At 39.0% G+C, this 19603-nt stretch overlaps 1 protein-coding gene across 1 annotated transcript in view; it reads left to right on the top strand.

Annotated features, from left to right (window-relative positions):
- The window catches only part of LOC145669109 (uncharacterized), a 71341-nt gene that overhangs the window by 14489 nt on the left and 37249 nt on the right, over positions 1–19603 (top strand). Inside the window, exon 2 of the mRNA XM_081737450.1 lies at positions 15011–15257. Coding sequence (XP_081593576.1) covers positions 15035–15257 — 223 coding nt within the window. The 5' untranslated portion in view covers positions 15011–15034. The remainder of the gene's footprint in view (positions 1–15010; positions 15258–19603) is intronic.

Genomic DNA, 19603 nt, shown 5'->3' with positions numbered 1-19603 from the left:
GCCCATCCCTAAGTATTACAGTCTTCATTGATAAATCAGTGGCCACCCCTAGAAACCTGGAACGGTGAAACGGATGTCAAGTCAGGGAGTTTCTGGGGCAAACTTCTAATCTCCATACTTTGTTATTTATCATTATACCCATTATTACAATTTTGGCCTATTATGATTAGTAGCTAATTGAACTTTCATTCTCATTTGTGAAAATTGTATTATATGGAATATGATTACTTATCATCATTAACTGGAGATGGGCAAATATGGTTTTTCAGAGAGAAATGGAAAGTTTCGCCAATAGGGACTGTTGCTGCCCTGATATTTCTGCCTTACTCTAGCAGAATTATAATCATTGATAATATTACCTCTGCCTTATATTAGCATGTTTCATAGTAAAATATATAACACTAAAAATATGCAAAATACAAGTCAATTACATACTATACAGTGACCCTGGTGGAATAAGTGGTTACGCTCGTCGCATTCTAACCAGTGGTTACGCTCGTCGCTCCACCACATAAAAGATTACAATGAGTACAGCCCGGATTTATGCAAAATGCATGTTTATAATAGTGGGGGCGCGGTGGCTCAGTGGTAGAGCGTTCACCTCTGGTGCTTGGGGTCCCGGGTTCGATCCCAGCCCCCGCCAAGTCAACTTTGTGGTGGACGAACACCGTGTGCGTGGGTTTTCTCGGGGTTCTCCCGTTTCCTCCTACTTTCTTCATTCCACCATTTCATTCATTACTCATCATCACCGTCTCCTTTAGCCTAACCGGCATAACCGTGGGACGTAAAACTCAAAGATTTCATTTCATTTTTTTTTGCATTCTAATCAGTGCTTGGGTTCAATTCCCTGTGGGACACAAGTGGCTCGTGTCTCACGTTAAACTATAGATCTCGTCCTTTGGACGTCATCATAATCCCATAGAAGATAATGGCAAACCACCATGGGCTTACCTTGCCAAGAGATATTCGGGTTAAAGACCTACTTTCGGGCAGAACACTCATCATCATATAATGTACATCGTTAGTTGTCTTCATTTTTTAAGTTCCGTTTTCTTTCTACATCACTTCAAGTGCAATTTTTTTTTTTTTTTTTTTGCGCTAGTAACCTCACCTTACGATACGTACAAGTAAAGTGAGACATTCACCAAAAACAAACAAAAAAAAAAAAAAAAAAAAAAAAAAGAAAGAAAGAAAAGAAAAGAAATAAATAGCTGCAGGCACGTGTAATGTTAGATGCGTGGTATTCGCAAAAAAAAAAAAAAAGTTTTTAGTATTTGTTGCCAGGGTAACTATTATCACTGGCATGGTACTGTAACTTATCATTTAATATTAGCAATGTCCGTTGACTAAATACTAGCCCGGTTTCTGAAATGATGTTCGCGAAGAGAAACCGAAGTCACATAGCAGTAATAGGTGAGACAATACCAAGAATGTATCTGCAGCACACCAACAAAATGTACTCAAAATTATAGCCTATTTGTGAGGTCCTAGAAAGGATAATGACTCCAGCTTTCTGAATTTCTCGTAACCTTCTTTAGACCATCTGATTTTCTAGTCAGTAAAGTGTTTTTCCTTTGATTTTCCCTCAGTGATTTCGGTCGCTACTTTGCCACAGAACCGAGAATATTTATAAAACGAGAATGCCCTTCTGATAAGGATTGTGAACAGGGACATACGCAGGGGGTGGGTCCTGGGGGTCCGGATCCCCCCGAAATTTCGACTTTTGTATAAATTTAGCCTAAGTTTAGGAGCAATTTTAGGAATTTTGATATACAATACCCTCATTTGGACCACGGTGGCTCAGTGGTAGAGCGTTCACCTCTGGTGCTTGGGGTCCCGGGATCGATCCCAGCTCCCGCCAAGTGAACTTGGTGGTGGACAAACACCGTGTGCGTGGGTTTTCTCGGGGTTCTCCCGTTTCCTCCTACTTTCTTCATTCCACCATTTCATTCATTACTCATTATCACCGTCTCCTTTAGCCTAACCGGCATAAACGTGGGACGTAAAACTCAAAGATTTCATTTTTTTCATTTGGAGTTTGGACCCCCCGAAATAAATTCCTACGCTATTGATTGTGAATTATGCGACCACCCTCGCCTACTTTACAATTTGCTTTCAAGCTCTTTACTTCTTCTTTCGCATAGGCAAAGTATCAAAATACTTATAGTCTTTACTGATGAGGGATAAACATAACAGTGATATACTTTATAAAAGAAAGACAGAATTTTTATGCTGAAGACGTCCAGTTGATAGAAAAGCCATCAACATTTAGGGTATTCGGTGCACTAAATTACAAATCAAAATCTTAAACTAACAACTTATCTAAAAATTTAATTAAAAATCTACCCAAGTAATGAATGAAAAATTAAGAAGAAAATTTTGTCAATAGTTTCAAAATTTACAAATGACATTTAACTTTGTCCGTTCCCTCCAGGCAGCTAAATTTTCGCCTCGATTTTTCTTCCTTCTTGCAGAAAGATAAAGGCCGCTCTTCTTCCTTTTCTGAGATGGCATTTTCCTAACGATTACTTTCTTCAAAGCTGCACACGGAAGCAAAACAAGAACACACTATGCGTTCGCCCTGGAATTCGGAGATTACAAACCTACCAACAGAGGAAAGGATTCCCGAACGTGACATAAGCAGCCGATTTCGAACGAAGTGAACTCGTATTTCGCGCCTCCAAGAAGTTGAGTGAGGCAGACTGCAAGGAATAGTATCACTCCGCGCTGACGTCAGAAAGTGGGTGGGTCTATGCTTGCAGCAAACGCCGCCTATGCTGGCTAGATTTTTTTTTAACGTACCATTTTCTTTTTTACGTAATAGTTTTGCTAATATGCATTTAAAATAGATTTTGATTTCAGGAACGTTTAGCAAAAGGTACAATCTACAAATCCCTGTTTTTACTTTTTCTTTTACGCAACAATTTGTTTCTCTGTTGAAGAGTAATTGCTAGACAAGCTGTCAATTCGATATTTTATTAATACTTTTATTAATTAAAGTTATTTTACCATGCTTAATGGAGGAAAGAACTACAGACAACTGTTACATACAATTTAATCTATCTAACAAAAAAAAGAGCACAACGATATCTCACATGATAAGAGAATTAGAGCGAAAATAGATTACCATGGATTTAAATGGCAATAGCGAACTTGGGCAGAATGCAATAACTCCTCTTAAAAGAACATATATATTTAGAATTATGACGTCATCACCTCCTATGTCTCGACGCAGAAAGGTGTGAAACCATACGTAAGGTCTTCTACAATGCCTCTGGACTTGGAAAAACACCGGACAAAAAAGCTCAAATAGGGGAATTATAATTCAATGTACCATGAAACACCCGTATGGTACAAATTGTACCATGGGATCCACAAAGGGTTGATCTTGTTGAACCCCCGCTGCACTGTCCGCGTAGTCACAACACCCTCACCAAAGGCCTGGCATACCTTCCGCCCCACTGTAGCAGTGTTCGAGCCCAGTTTGATTTCTTACAGGATACACAGCCTTGTGACGCTCCGTGGAGGTCCCATTTTGAGTCTGTTCTTACGCAAGTTCACGGTGTAACTGAAGTTCCACAATCAGGTAGTATGTTGGATGTAGCCACACCAGCAAGTAACCTTCAACTTCTGAGTTGATTTTAATTGAGTCGATTTTGAGTTAAACGTCACATTCAGCAGCAAGGCTATATGAGACGAGACTTACTGATTAGCGTGGAATTCGAACCACATGACCCAATGAAACACAGATCTCCAGAAAAAGCGACAGAAGTTCCTTGGTTACCTTTATATGTCACCCTTCCCATTCCCAATTCTCACCCTCAATTCAATGGAAGATGTATTTCAATTTGAACTATTTTGGAAGACAAAAACTAAGGGCTGGAGAGTAATATTGGTAATTTTCAAATATTTTTGCAAGTCACAGTATCAATTTTTCGCATATATTATTTATCGCTGCTCCTCTCTTAAAAAGGTATTTTCTAAAACCCTTATGATATTGGGCTGTTTATCTTAAATTGAGAGTTTACATTTCGAGTTTCGTCTCTCAAACGTGAAGGACTCGTGATACACTAAATTTTAGCACAAATTATGATCCCTAATCCCCCTTTAGAACATAGATTTTGATACATTTAATGCCATATAATCGTTTGAGAGGTCTAATCTTTCAAAGGATTATTTCAATTGATTCAGTAGTTGTTGCGTGATGCGATCAGATATAAATTAAAATTTATTTTTGTTATACATTTATTTATTTCTTGGCTTGGTTATTCCTAGCAGCCAACGCAACAAAGGAATCAGTTGCACGGCAAAGTTATTTTATTATTAATTTGTGCAGACCAGATTTCCTTATTAAATCAACCTCCATAAAGAATTTACTTTTTCATGCGGAATAAAAATTTAATAAGTTATTATTTACTTTCAACGTAAAGTTCTTTTCATGAGTTGTTCATGAGATAATGAAAAACTTTAACGCAAACAAAACAAAAATAGTATTCCATTAGGTAACTGATTGCGTACATGAGCAAAATTATAAAAGAAATCATACAACATTGAATATCACTCTTTCATAAGATTAATTACCTATGGTGCGTGGGGTTCCTGGTTCGATCCCCATGGAAGCAAGAAAGTTCGTGCGCTTTTTAACCACTCCCGCGTCCATTTGGCTGCTGCGGCGACATCTGTCGCTGTCTTCTTGGCCATGGACAACTTTATGCGTGGCAGGCAGTTCAAGACTAAACAAGACATCAAAAATGCAGTTGCTGAATTTTTCGAGTCTGGGGAACAAATATTCTATAAAACTGGCATTTAGAAACGTGTTGAGCGCTGGGAGAGGGTTGTAGAAGCAAATGGAGGCTATTGTGCCGAATAAATAAACCGTTAAAACCCTGTAATTGACAGTTTTCTTTCATAGTATAAAAGCGCACGAACTTTCTTGCTTCCCTGGTAATATCGTTCCCGTGGATTTTCTCGACATGCTCTCTTTCCTCCAACAATCTCATTCTACACATCGTTCCATCATTATTCACAGAATGGTTCCTTAATTATTCGTCTCCTTTAGCCTAAAGGGGATAACCGTGGGACGTTAAACTGAAATATTTCATTTCAATTTTTCATACAAGATTAAGATCAACAAGAACAGCCCTAACCGGAATCCTGTTTTATCTAAATCTAACATGAGATAGAGATGATAAATGATAGGTACGGCTCTAGGCGAATTCCACACATTGCTCTGTTTACAAGCAATCAACACATTTTTGTATTTATAAAGAACATCGTGTGTATCCTACTACCAACTACTACAGTGGGAAACGACAAAAGGACCAGTGACACCACTAGTTATGTGGCGAAGGACCACCCACGACACCGCCACAAACCAGGAGGACCTTCAAACTGGTATCAGTCTCTAGCTGTTAAAATCATTCCCTCAGCTTGGCTGGAGCTTTGAGAGAAACTTAAAGCAAACTCTTTAGCTTGCTCGGAGCTCTAGGCCTCCTAATCTGCTCACTTAATTTGCTCGGAACCCCGTGGTATTCGTTAACGACAGCCACCTGATTTGCGTGGAGTTTTATGGCTTTCTAACCCCTCTCTGCTTGCACGGAGCATTGAGGGTCCTAGATGCAAACTTAGTTTGATTGGAACTCTCTGCAGATAGCTCGGGTGTTCAGATACCATATTTTACTCAGGCATTTTTATATCATGGTGATTTTTGTAGCATACTGGTTATAAGAGCGAAGATTTCGTAATAAAACTTATTAGTAGGAGAAAACGATTTCCGAGTATAATTTGCTCTACCTGAATAGAACTTTATAATACCCTCATCTATTCTCGGTTACGGAACTGAGTGCTGCATTGCATAAAGACTTGTGCAGTACTTCTCTGAAGACGTTATATGAGTAATTTGCCTCCATCCTACGACGAATCGGTGTTCTCCTACAGGCTAAATATGGCTCCATGCAGTATTAATCAGAATAACTCACTTTCTTCAGATCATCCGTTATTTTTGATGATAACGTGCATATAGGTGTGGAGCGTTGTAATTCAGAACTAAGGTGTATCATGCGTCCTTTGAACTCAAAGGACTGGAAGAGGAGAAATGAACAATATTAATACAATTATTAACAACTGCTTCCGTATTTTATTAGGATCATACAATGACATTGAGTTAAACCTATTAGTATGTCCGCCCGATACTCCGAAGGAAAACTTTTGAACGGAAGCAGATTTTAAAATTCTGTTTTTGTAAAAGAGAATTAGAGTAATTAATTTGGATGTTTTCTTTTTTTTTTTTTTTTAATGGAGTAAGGCCTTTAACATCTTAACAGGTAGCGCAGACTTTGACTGTAATCCTCCTACGAAATTTAAGCAAAATTTTGAATTAGCCAGACGATTATACTGGCTGAGTTCCCTAATATAGTCGTTCCGTTAACATGAGCCAGCTATATGCCATATATATAGGGCTCTTTACTATCTTTACGTAAGTTTCTTTTAACGATGGGTGCAAGCGGTCCCGGGTTCGATTCCCGGTGGGGACACGGTCGAAAAAGTGTAAAATGCTTTTTCAGGACAGGGACCTTGAATGAGGTTTTTCCTTCATTTTCCTCATTCACACCAGGCAAATGCCGGGGTGGTACCTAATTTATAAGCTCCAGCCTGTTCCCTTCCTTCCTCAACCCTTTCCCCGGATAGTGTGCTCGCCGAGGGACATTATCCTTCATACGTGACCATACATGCCGGAGATGAGAAATCAAAATAGTAAATCCTACAATCCTTTTTACCGACGCTTTCACCAGTGGCGTACTGAGAAAAAAAAGAAAAAATGTACATGGCGTACTTAAAAAAGTAGGTTATGTGAGTAAATCCTATAGTTTTCGGACTTAAAGTATAGCAAAGGTATAATTGAAAAAATATATTCTATACGTACTTTCCATATAAGTATTGCGAATAAATGTACTTTCCGTAGGAAGCAAAGAACTGTATCTAGGTGGCCAAGATCACACACACAGATAGACGTATGTAACATATATCAGACGTATGTATTAGAAATATACTGAAGACTGTTAGATGTCATAGATCCTGCAACTTCATGATGTAACATCTAAGCAGGAAAAGTATGTAGCACATGCGTAATGTATGCTTCGTACTGATTTCTGTAGTAAACATAAGTATTCTGTATATTTGTACAATATACCGCTGTCCAGATAACGGATTTTTCTCAGTGCGTAGACATAATTGGATCAAGAGACTTGAAGTAGTAAATGATTTTTAGGATAACACAAGTGAGTCATATAAGATTACAATCTTAGTGCGTCCGTTCCTATACGTCTGCTACTTCACACCATAATTCTTAAGTGAAAGTTAATTTTTAAATTGTGTTGTTTTCTTTTACCAGTAGATAGATAGTTATCTCGGTTGACTTCATTAATGGAATGATGCGGTCAACGTGTTAATGGACAACTTTGGATTTGCTATTACTCAGATGATACTTGAGAGAAAGCCATTTCTCAATTTTGATTTCTTGTTTCCACAATAGTTGGTTGGAACGATTACCTCCCCCGAGTTCGAAAACGTAGCTTAACTGTTACCATCTTAATGAATAACGGTAACTTTAGCTTCCGTGTGTTACTTCAAAGATAACTCCTGAACAAGCAAGAACATTTAAATTCTGTTTTACAATAGATGGAGAGACCGATTACCTCATTCGAGTTCGTTAATCAACTCAATTCGTTAACATCTGTATGGTTAACAGTGCTTTTAACGATGGATATCCATAGCATAGATGTTCATTTTACTCCGACCTCACTCACCCTTGTCCTCACAGTGGCAAGTGGCCCTCGCAAAGGCAATTGTCCATCGCCCTCGCCCTCGCGCACCCTCGCCCTCGCACTGACACTTGGCCCTCGCCCTCGCGAGGATGGTTGTGCATCGCCCTCGCTCGCTCTCGCTCTCGTACTGGAAACTTGTCTTCGCCATCGCGTACCCTCGCTCTGGCAGTGGCAGTTGGCCCTTACCCTCGTTCACCCTCATCCTCGGGAAGGGAGTTGTCCATCGCCCTCGCTAGCCTTCGCCTTCATATCATTGAGGGCGAGGAAACCCTCGCGAGGATCAGATCCTCAATTTTCCAGCCTATTTACTGAATTATTCCTTAAAATACATCCTAAACAAAGGAAACTAAACATACCATCGTATAACTAGCTCGGGATCATCTAAAATAGACCAAATCGTTGACTACTCCATGCTTAATATTACCATGAATATGTTCAAACAACATTTGAATAGTTTCTTTTACATCTTTCGGTGGAAACTATGTTGCTCACAAGACTCGAAAAGATTCTCGTCTTGTCTCATAGTGCAAATTATAAGAGTGATAACGGTGATGTTTAAAAAGTATTGTTTTCAACTTATAGTTTCTTACAATTATTAATATATAAGGAGGTATATATAAGATTTACTAAAAGACTGAGTTAGTTATTTGCACGAAATTAGTTTGGTGAATTGCGCTTACATTTCCAGCAATAACACCCTTTGTAATATGTGGTATCTATTTCTTATGCCCAAAAATCATTGACCTATTTTTTAATGTTACTTTTACTAGTTAGTTTCTATTTTTACTAAGGTGATGAGGAAGACACCTCTACTAAATTCAAAAAAATCTCTGCGTCATCACAGGACAAAGTGTCGTTTGACCCTCCCTCTAGCGACACCATATTCCGGCAGCTTCAGATCATCAGAGAAAACTTTCACTGCCCCCCCCCCGCCATCCGGAGCCCGTCGTGAATCCAGCCCCGGATTTCAAAAATGAAAAAAATGAAATCTTTAGTTTTACGTCCCACGAATATGCCGGTTAGGCTAAAGGAGACGGTGATAATGAGAGATGAGTGAAATGGTGGAATGAACAAAGTGGGAGGAAACGGGAGAACCCCGAGAAAACCCACGAGCACGGTGTTTGTCCAGCACAAAGTCCACACGGCGCGAGCTGGCATCGAACCAGGGACCCCAAGCACCGGAGGTGAACGGCCCCGGATTTCAGTCCTAGATTACCTGTAGGCGTTATAACTGCAGATAAACTTTTTTCTTCGGGTACCATAAATTGGAGGTTCATTCTGACGTCTTTTCCAAGAAATGCTTATTGGTTGGTCAATAGGTAATATTCTCTATTGTTTAATAATAATAATAGAAAAGATAAGAACATGTGTCCGATAAAATTTATTACTACTGCATAAGACCTAATAAAGAAATTATCATATTTAATATATTTTAGCATAACAATATGTCTTGAAACACATAATTCAAAGTAGAGACTGTTCCTGAGGGAAGTCATATAGTTAAAAATTTAAAGCTTTTTGGCTTTGAAGTAAGGGAAAAGGTAATCTAATCGACTTAGAAGGTGCAGGGTCCGATTGGGAACACTATTGCGGGACCCCAGGTTCCCAACTAATGCATATATATTGCATATACTATATTGCCCCAAGACACACACACACACACACACACACACACACACACATATATATATATATATATATATATATATATATATATATATATATATATATATATATATAGGGGTAGACAAAAAATTTAAAAACACTTCATACAGGACACGTAAGTTTGGCCCTCCACTGTACAACACGTGTTGCGGTTGCCGATCCTTTTTCGTTTTTAATGTGTCATGTGGACCTTCCTCTTCCGTCAGCAGTAACCAGTTCACCTGTGAGTGTTGTGCTGTGAAAGTGGTGCGGTAAAATGGGCGACCTCACAGACTTCCAAAGAAGCATGATCGTTGGTGCCCGTCTGGTTGGAGCTTAAGTGGCAATAGTGGAGAACATTATGGAGGTATCGAAATCACTGCGTCCAATGTCACGAGGGTATACACAATTCACGGGCAAACGACGTCTGCAAAGCACAACAGTGGTCGAAAGACAATCCTGTCAGATAGGGACCGGAGGCTATTAAAACGGATTGTAACAGCTAAAAAGAAGACCACTACAATGAAAATTACGTCTGAACTCAATTCTGGCCTACAGAATCCGGTTTCATAGAAAGCAGTGCGACGGGAACTTCATAAAATGAAAATTCATGGCAGGGCCGCTATCGCCAAATCCCTACCCACACTAGTAAATGCGAACAGGCGTATCCAGTTGTGCAAGGACCACAAGGGGTGGACTCATGAGCAGTGAAAACACGTAATGTGGTCCGATGAATCGACCTTCATCTTGTTTCCAATATAACCGGTCGTGTTTACATATGGAGAACACTGTCGCAGGCGTATGATACAGACTGTCTGCTCCCAACTGTAAAACATGTAGGTGGTTCTCTTACAGTATGGGCAGTGATATCGTGGTTTTCTGCAGGTCCCATCATACCCCTGCATGGACTGATAAATGCTAAGGCGTATGAGGCCATTTTGGGGACCAGGTTCTACCCATGGCCCAAATATTGTTCCCTGATGGTGATGGAATCTACCAAGATGATTCGGCACCCTGTCACGCTACAAAAATGGTGAATTCATGGTTTGAGGAGCATGACCAGGAGCTATAACATCTCCCCTGGGTCCCACAATCACCTGATCTGAACATCATTGAGCCATTGTGGTCTGAGTTAGAAAGGCGTGTTCGGTCTGATTACCCTCCACCAGCATCCCTTAGGGAACTGGAGCATGTTTTGGAGAAACAATGGTACACAATTGCACACACCACAACTTAGGAGCTGTATACGTCCATTCCACGTCGGATTCAAGCTGTTTTGGACCGAAAAGGAGGGCCCACACCATACTAGGTATGATTGTCACACTTCTGCAAACGTTTTAGATTTTTTTCTCCAACCCCTAGTTTCAAAAAGAATATGCGTATTTCGAATGCATATATTTATTGAACTTTAAGACATACGAATATGAAATGTTACACACATTTTATTCAAGTTCAAATTACAGTTCAAAGTTTAAATTACAAATGTTCAATATGTCCTCCATCAGCGGCATGAGCAATATCACATCGATACACAAATTCGTCCCATACTCGGGAAAGCATGTCCTGCGTCAGTGATGTTATGGCAGTACGGATCCGGTTCTTCGACTCTTCCAGGTTCTGTGGGAGTGGTGATACATAAACGTTGTCTTTAACGAAACCCGACAGGAAGAAGTCACAGGGTGGAAAATCCGGTGACCGTGGGGGGCAGCTGATACATTCTAAGTAGCCAGCTCCTTGACGACCAATCCAACGATTAGGTAGAGTTTCATTCACATATTCACGGACTTGCCGACTCCAGTGAGGGGGTGCCCCGTCTTGTTGAAAAATGATGTTGCCTTCGTGCAGCCTCGGAAACAACCAGTTTTTTAACACAGCGAGATACTGCTGACTGTTAACCGTGTTTCCATTAAAGAAGAATGGGCCGTAAACAAATAATCGAGATATCGCACAAAACACATCGACTTTGGGCGGATCTCGTACATGTTCAATGACTGCATGTGGGTTCTGTAGGCCCCAAATTCGAAATTTTGTTTATTTACCTGATCAGTAACACGGAAAATCGCTTCATCACTGAACACGATGCGTTATGCAAAAGTCCAGCGAATCTCGTTACAATAGAATCCAGAATCTTGTTACAAAATGCCACACGCTTGCGTTTGTCATCAGGACGCAGAGCTTGTAACAGCTGTAACTCGTACGACTTCATAACACGCCAAAATGTTGTTGTCGGCACTTGTAACTCCAGACTGGCACGACGAGTTGATTTTGAAGGACTACGTTGGAAAGCAGTTTGAACTCGTGCAACATTTTCTTCAGGAACACATGAGCGGCCAGGACTCTTTCCTTTACACACACATCCTGTATCTACAAACTGTCGATACCATCTGCGAATGTTCCACCCATGCGGAGGATCAATTTGGTACTTCAACTTGAAACGTCTTTGAACTATAATCACGGAATTGCTCTTCGCAAACTCGAACTCGAACTTCGCAAACATATGACAGTTACCAAGCAAAACAGAAGACAACTGACATCTGGCGGCTACTATTATAAACTAGACTATGTATTCGTTTCTCCAAAGCCGAGCCGAGGCGCAGTGATCGATAGTTTGGACAAAATAGTTCTTCGTAATACGTTGTGTATATATATATATATATATATATATATATATATATATATATATATATATGTGTGTGTGTGTGTGTGTGTGTGTGTTTATCTTTGAGCATACCCCATCAGGCAGGAAGTTGCGGATCGATTGCTACCGTCGACGGTGGCGGGCCGCCGGAGGCAGCCGGCACCCGTCTACGGCGGCGCGACGTTCTACTTGTTCAAAGTTGTCGACTTTTTGCCGAGGCGGCAAGCGGTCGAAAATTGGAAAATAAAATGCCTTTTTCCGACTCTTTGCCGACAGTTACCAACCGTCAAAGTCGGCAAAACTGTCGGAAAGGCCTCTTTCCGACCCTCTACCGACTCCTTATGCCGGCCTCTTTTCGACGGCGGCGCCGGCAACTATTCGTCGCGGTCGAAAATCGTGCTGAAAGACGCCGGCGTCCGGCGCCTGCAATCCGAAAGCGGCATTTGGTCGGCATGGACAAATTGTCCAACTGTAGGTGGCAGAATCTTCATTTTGGGTGGGAGAAGAGAAAAAAAACAAAGAAATCTCAGTAAGGTTATATCATCCGTGCGTTTATGGCCGTATCATATTACTTAATATTTATTTTTAGAACAGAAGTTGGAAACGTAAAGGAATGAACTACTGCTCAATCAAGTTCTGAACATATTGCTTGTTTCCAGAAACTTAATGCAAACTATTCATTCAAAAATTAAGCGCGAGCCGAACTGAGGGAACTAAGCCCGAGCGCGAACCCAGTTGAAAGAAATGAACCCGACCCCGAGTGAATGCGAACCCAGTTGAGAGGAGTGAGCGCGATCCCGAGCTTGCCCAGTGCAAAATGGCCATCTATGAACAAAAGTCATTCCATCAACTATTTTTCCATCTGATCTACCGCATTTTGTTGGTTCTCTCACTGATTGTGTTTGTTCAGATATCAGCGCTCTTAAGATTATGCCATTTACTGCTGAATGACGTGAGACACTGTCTGTCTATCAGCGCTCTTTAAACATGACAGTGTAGACACTTTTTATCTAAAAAGTCTCTAGCACAGGCAGGGCAACAATGAGACACACCCATTTCTAAACGTAGCGCTATTTCTATCTGGAAACTTTCATGAGAAACAAAGCAAATATTATATTCATGTAGAAGTACACAAGAGAAATTGTCTACTGCAATTAAATGAAAGGAAGAATATGATCAATCTATGATCTTGCTATGACATCAATTTTCATCTAGGGGACATGGCAGATGTAATTTTAAATGTTACTTTCTTCCAAAAATGGTTAAACAGCAAATAGTTATTAAGGAAGCTTGTCCTTCCTCCTTGCTTGCCCTCGTTCTCAAGAAGAAATTGTTCTTCGCCCTCGCGCACCCTCTCCCTCGCAGTCACAGTTGGTCCTCGCTCTCGTTCACCCTCGCCCTCGTGTTGGGAATTTCTCCTCGCCCTCGCGGACCCTCGCGCTCGCTGTCGAAGCCTGTCCTCGCCCACGCGTAATTGTGGGCAAGGTAATTTGAGGACGAGGATGCCCTCTTGAGGGTCACCCTCGCGAGGATGAACATCTCTGATCCATAGACTACTACTAAAACAAAGCTGTGAAGCTTAGAATGTTAGAAGTTACACATTGCACCGTTAGGTGGAAGAAAACATCCCCCAACAGTCGACATCTATCGGACGTAATTAACACTTGGCGTGGTCCTTTCACTGTCTTTAGCAGAATTTGTTTCTCCATAACATGTCCCCCAAGGGAAGCAGGATGCCAACACGTGAGATAAACCCCATTTCGTGAGATTTTTAGAAATTAACACTTCGAATAGAGATAAAGAGAATTTTCGTCAAAATTGGCAGCATCTATGGGGCTTTTGGAACCCTTAAGGGTCAGAGTAGAACAAAGAGTATTTGAAGAGGTCCATTATATCAAATATTTGGAAAATATTTTGACGAAAGATGCGTAGTGAATCAAGGAGATCAAATTGAGAATTGCCATAGCAAAAGAAGCATTCAATAAGAGAAAGACTTTCGAAATGTGGCGTTGTAGGAAGATGGAGAAGATAAAATGGACAGAAAGAGTAACAAACGAAGATATTTCAAAACGGATAGGAGAGAAGAGAACGCTTCTAGCCACTATCATTCATAGAAAAGGCAGTTGGATTGGACACATCTTGCGAAGAAGTCTTTTTTCTTCATAGAAAGAAAAATTGGGACGGAAAAGAGGAATAGGAAGAACAAAAACACAACCAATCGATGACTTGAAAATTAGAAGAAAATATTTGAAGTTGAAAGAGGAAGCTGAAAACCCAAGCAGAATGCTTAATTGCTAATTGTCAAATTTTGTTGTTGCTAAGTGCATGTTGTTGTGAAAGTGATTTACGCTGGAACTTTAGAATCTGAAAAAACAAGCAGCAAGCAACGCAAATTGTATTCTGGAATTTTAAAAGAATCATAAACGGGAGAAAGTAAATTACTAAACGACGAACAGCGAATTTCTAAAATGTCCTACAGGAAAGAACTGGAAAATGAAGTATGTCTAGTTTTACTACATGTAGTAGAAAATTATGATAGAAAAGCGTGATAGAAATATTAAATACTGATAACCTAATGCACATGTTTTCCTCAATAATGTTAATAGTCTCTTAAGGAAAATGGCTATTAGAAGTTTAGGACATCGGAATTTATGAATAATTCACTCAACTATTGAAGATAGTGGCATAGAGTAGTTTCAATTTTTATATTTTTATAAATTTTGAACATTTTGTAATTATTATAGCACCTGGGAACTTTAAGAGCAAAATGGGAATTTCCCTCTTTCGAGGTGAGGATGTAGGAACGTCAACGGCAAAATATTTGTTCAGCTGTTAAAAATTATAGCACCTAGCACCTATTACGAAGTGTTGCTTGAGTTGTTTAACATAGTGTTTTGTTTGTTAGCTGTTCGATAAATTTTGGTGTAAAATGTGCAATCCAAGTTCTCCAAGCAGTAGCATCAGCTATCAAGAATATGTGGAACTGCGAGATAATAGTTGGGGAATTCCTGAAGACCCAGACTCTGAGTTAAGAGAAACGGATATCTTTCTGTTCAAGAGGCCGGTGGAAGATATTGGTGTTAGATGGAGTGTAGCCTCTCACTGGGCTCTTGTTTTCCACTTTGGAATATCTGGTTGGAGGACAGTCGAAGGTCAGTACTCATTCTATTTTTTTTTTCTTTAAAAGTATTACAAGAAATATAAATACTTTTATACGGGGTGGCACATGAATTGTTAACATAATTAAATATAAAATGCTACCTTTACTATTGGAATAAAAATGATTTCATTAGTAGTTACTAATTACTGCATTCCTGGGAAAGTGTCTTAATGCAGTACATGTTGAATATGGGTACTTTTACAACGAATAACCTATTCAAGACAGCAGGAGATGTTTCCTAACACTGTCCGACACATCTCAATACACGACTGACTATGCGAGCTTGAATTTTCTAAACATTTTCGGGGGGGGGGGGGTTAACAGGTAGAGTCTGTCCTTTAAATATTCGCACCGGGATTTAGGTATAAAAAAGACAAGAAAAAAAAAAGAACTCGTTCGTTGCAAGAAGGAAAAACGTGCGTGTTCAGCCATCTTTTCCCTCACGATGTAGGATTGCGATAAGCCTACTTCTCACAGCAAGCCTAAAGACAACTTTCCGTTACCTTCACTATCCGTATTTCCAGGGACTCCAAAAGTTGTTTGTGTTGTTTGAAATTTAGCACAAAATACCTTTGTCATATACTAACAATTACATATGTCAACTATTCGTGCTCCATCTGGATAAAATTAGTGACATTAGTTACAATAATTTCAGTAAATGGCTTCTTATAAAAACAAAATTAATATGTTTCTGTAGAAAATAGTAACAGTTCCTTGTGCTTGTGCGCTTTGTGAATAAATTTATAATTGTGGCGGCGTAATGAAAGGTTTCTTGCCAAAAGTAGGTAGCGCAAATAGCGTTTGGTACACGTTTTTTGACAAGGACTTTACATTGCTCGATTTCTACTTCAGCCTACCTGCGTAAAGCTCCCAGACGCTCCAGAAGTTTAGCAGCCAATATTCCGGATATCTGTCCCTTCAAAATTTATCCGAAACTCCAAATGATCTGGTTTCTCTTTAAAATATAAGTTAATATTATTCGTGTGGTATTTGAAAAATTTTGATTTTATGAGTCATTGATAGAAAAATCTAGTAAGAGATAGTAAGAAAAATCTACTCTGTCACACATTTTTTTTTTTTTTTGGTTGTTGTTGAAGATTAACTATTAATGAGATTTTCGAATATATAAGCGAAAAGCAAATGCACAAATTTACATGGAATATCTTTCTTTTTCCGTCTGAAAATCTGGGAGCCCTATACTTGTGAATTACATTATTGCAACGTCTCGAAAAGATATTTTGAAAGTTTATTGGAATTTAGTTTGTAAAAGCAATACTTTTCCTATGTACCTAATTGACACACTGACAGCTGAGTAACTAATACCTGTCTGAAACTTTATGGATTGAACGATTCATTTATATCTTATTTTCTATTGTTAAGTAATTAGAAAGATAAAAGATGCAGAATTTCACTTCTTCCGCAGAATTGTTTACTAACGCCTATACTTCTTCTATTAGTTACGAATTTTCTGTAATACTGTTATTATTTTGACAATTTATACCTTCGCTTATTATTCTTTACGTTTTGATCACTCATTCCTTAAAATAAAATGTGTGTGTCAAAGAGGTAAAAAGATGCACGCATAATTAACACAACGTATTTCCACTGTGTAATGTATTAAACCAAAATATTTAGAAAAAAAATCTAGCGTAATACAATTATGCATTAAATTAAGAAACCAAATTAGGTATTTCCTTTACCTTTGAAACGTACAAAACAGCCGATTCTGTACTATGACAAAATTACAAGTAATATATTCTGTTAAAATAATAAATAACAAAATAGGAAACATATAACAAAAAATATAACTATTTTATGGTGCAAGAGACCCGAGTTACATTCCCGGTAGGAGCTCATGTAGTTTGGATTCCAAGTTAAGCTGTAAGTTTACATCTCATGTAGTGTTGATGCTGGACGGGACCCTAAATTCTAAGTGAAACAATCAACCAAGAATATCTAAATACCTAGATAATACGACTGATTTTGTGGGGCCTGCGCTGGAACAATTTCCGAACTGTATCGATTGTCTAAAAAAAATGAAATGAATCTTTGAGTTTTACGTCCCGCGTTATACCGGTTAGGCTAAAGGAGACGGTGATGATGAGTAATGAATGAAATGGTGGAATAAAGAAAGTGGGAGGAAACGGGATAACCCCGAGAAAACCCACGCACACGGTGTTTGTCCACCACAAAGTTCACTTGCCGGGGTATCGATTGTCTAGTTCAAACGTCACGGATAACTTTTTTTTTTTTCATAGGCAATCTCGATGAATTTTGTATGCTAACATTTAATGAAGTTTTTTGTCAGGTGAATTATCCCACACTGTTGTCGAAAAAGCGATGAATTGTCGCAAGAAGTGTTGTTTTAAGAGTATTCTACGGCACAAAATGCCTTCTATTGTTTGGTCATAGTCATATTCGAAATTCTGTATGTATCTACAACTTTGATGATGTAGTTGCAATCAGTGTTCCTTTAGTAACCTTTTTGTACACTAGTCATCTAGGCGAAAAAAGAAATGCCCAGATGAAATCTTTTCCCGACACACTGTAAATTCTTAAATATGATTCTATAGATATAGTAGGAATTAAGTTACGATTATTACTTCACACTCAACTACAATTCCAAAATGCAGAAAACACTTTTATTTTCAGTTTACCTATCTGGTAACAAAGATAGTAGACCTCGGTTGCCTGGTTATTATATTTTTAATTAAAAAATAAAATGATGTTAAAATTAGATTCACTCTCGGCAGCGAAACTCTATGAGACGCAGATCTATTGCTTAACGTGGAATCAGAAACTCACGAGTTCCCACCGGGAATTAAACCCGAGACAACTTCGCCAAAGGCGCTTACGTTAACTATATAGCCTTCAGGAAATTGAAACTGAACTGAAATTGAATTTTTTGTTATTAGATTTATACAAAAAAATAATACTAATAAAGGCCTGAATATAACTGATGAGTTTAAATAAATATTAATGGTACTAATATCAGGATTAACACATGTTTTCTGCTATCAGTGCACAGCATCCAAGACCGTGAAAATGATTTATTTTGCGTTTCAATATAACCGTAATACACTTGTCCAAATAATAAGGGACAAGCCATAAAATGCAGAACATCAACACCCTTGATCACTGCAATGCCATTGTGGTGCTTGGTCCGAATAAACGAACGCATAGGTTTGACGTTGCACCACACTAGGCACAATGTAAGTATGATAAGACGTGAAATCATTAGGCTACATAGCAACTCTAGTAATGACGCTTTCACGAACAGTAAATGGAAGTGGGTTGTTGTCGTATATTTTTGAATGGGAACAGTGACAACACAACACTATTTAGCAGAATCTTTGACGTGGAGAGCCATAGGCAGAACTGGCGTGTTGCAAACTTGACCCACGACCCACTGACCCACCACCCACGGTGACCCACTCTGACCCATCACCCACCATGAACTACTCCCATCTACTTTGACCTACTCTGACTCACCAAAATCCATCGTCACCAACTCTGAACACGATCCACGTCCTCTTCTGAACTGACTAAAGAGTTTACACTTGTAATAAAACAAGAGTGCGAAATTATTACTAATCGGAGTTTGGATTTCTAGTCAATCGCTCAAGCCCAACTCTGTTACAATAACGGTGGATCTGACCTTTACGGTATAAAATGGTAAAGTGTTTGTCAGTGAGGAAATTGAAGCAGTTCGAGGTGGGGGGAAATTAGTGTGTGCCTAAAATATACTTGTACTAAGAGAGTATTCTTGCAAGTGTTAATTTCTGAACGCATTCCCCAAGAAACTTCTATTCGCAGGAAAATATCCCTGTACTATATGGAAAAGGTTATGGTTTCTCAGTTCACAGTATTTTTCTCACAAAAAACTTGTTTGTGAGTTTTTCATAGTTTCAAAAATCAGTTTTTCATAGTGTATAAAGGTGGTCTGGTACCCTATGTGAGAGCATTTCCATAAAGCATGCTCATAATTGTAATTTGTGTAATCACTAAAACACCACGTTAAATATAAGTTACAAATATGCATAATTGCAATTATTAGGTCTATGAATATTTATTCAAAGTAGTTTACCTAAAGCAAACAAGAGACTTACTAAAAATTAGGTACAAAGTTGAATAACATAAGTAATTAGCCATTAGTAATACAAGTATACATTTTCCGTAACTCGTAATTTTCCGCCTTAAAACAAATCTGAAATCGGATTTATTTCCTGTTGGTAACTTTTTCGTGGTAAATCGTCCGCAGCGGAATGATGTCCATCCTTCAGCCAAGAAATAACTAGCTCGTCTATTTCAAACTTGTCTAGCGGCGGGTCATTAACA

This window comes from Thermobia domestica, chromosome 13 (assembly GCF_964235325.1).
Source record: "Thermobia domestica chromosome 13, izTheDome1.hap1.1, whole genome shotgun sequence".
In the NCBI taxonomy this organism is placed as follows: Eukaryota; Metazoa; Arthropoda; class Insecta; order Zygentoma; family Lepismatidae; genus Thermobia; species Thermobia domestica.
Note: the sequence above shows the minus strand (reverse complement) of the source record. Positions and strands in the feature narration are given on the sequence as shown.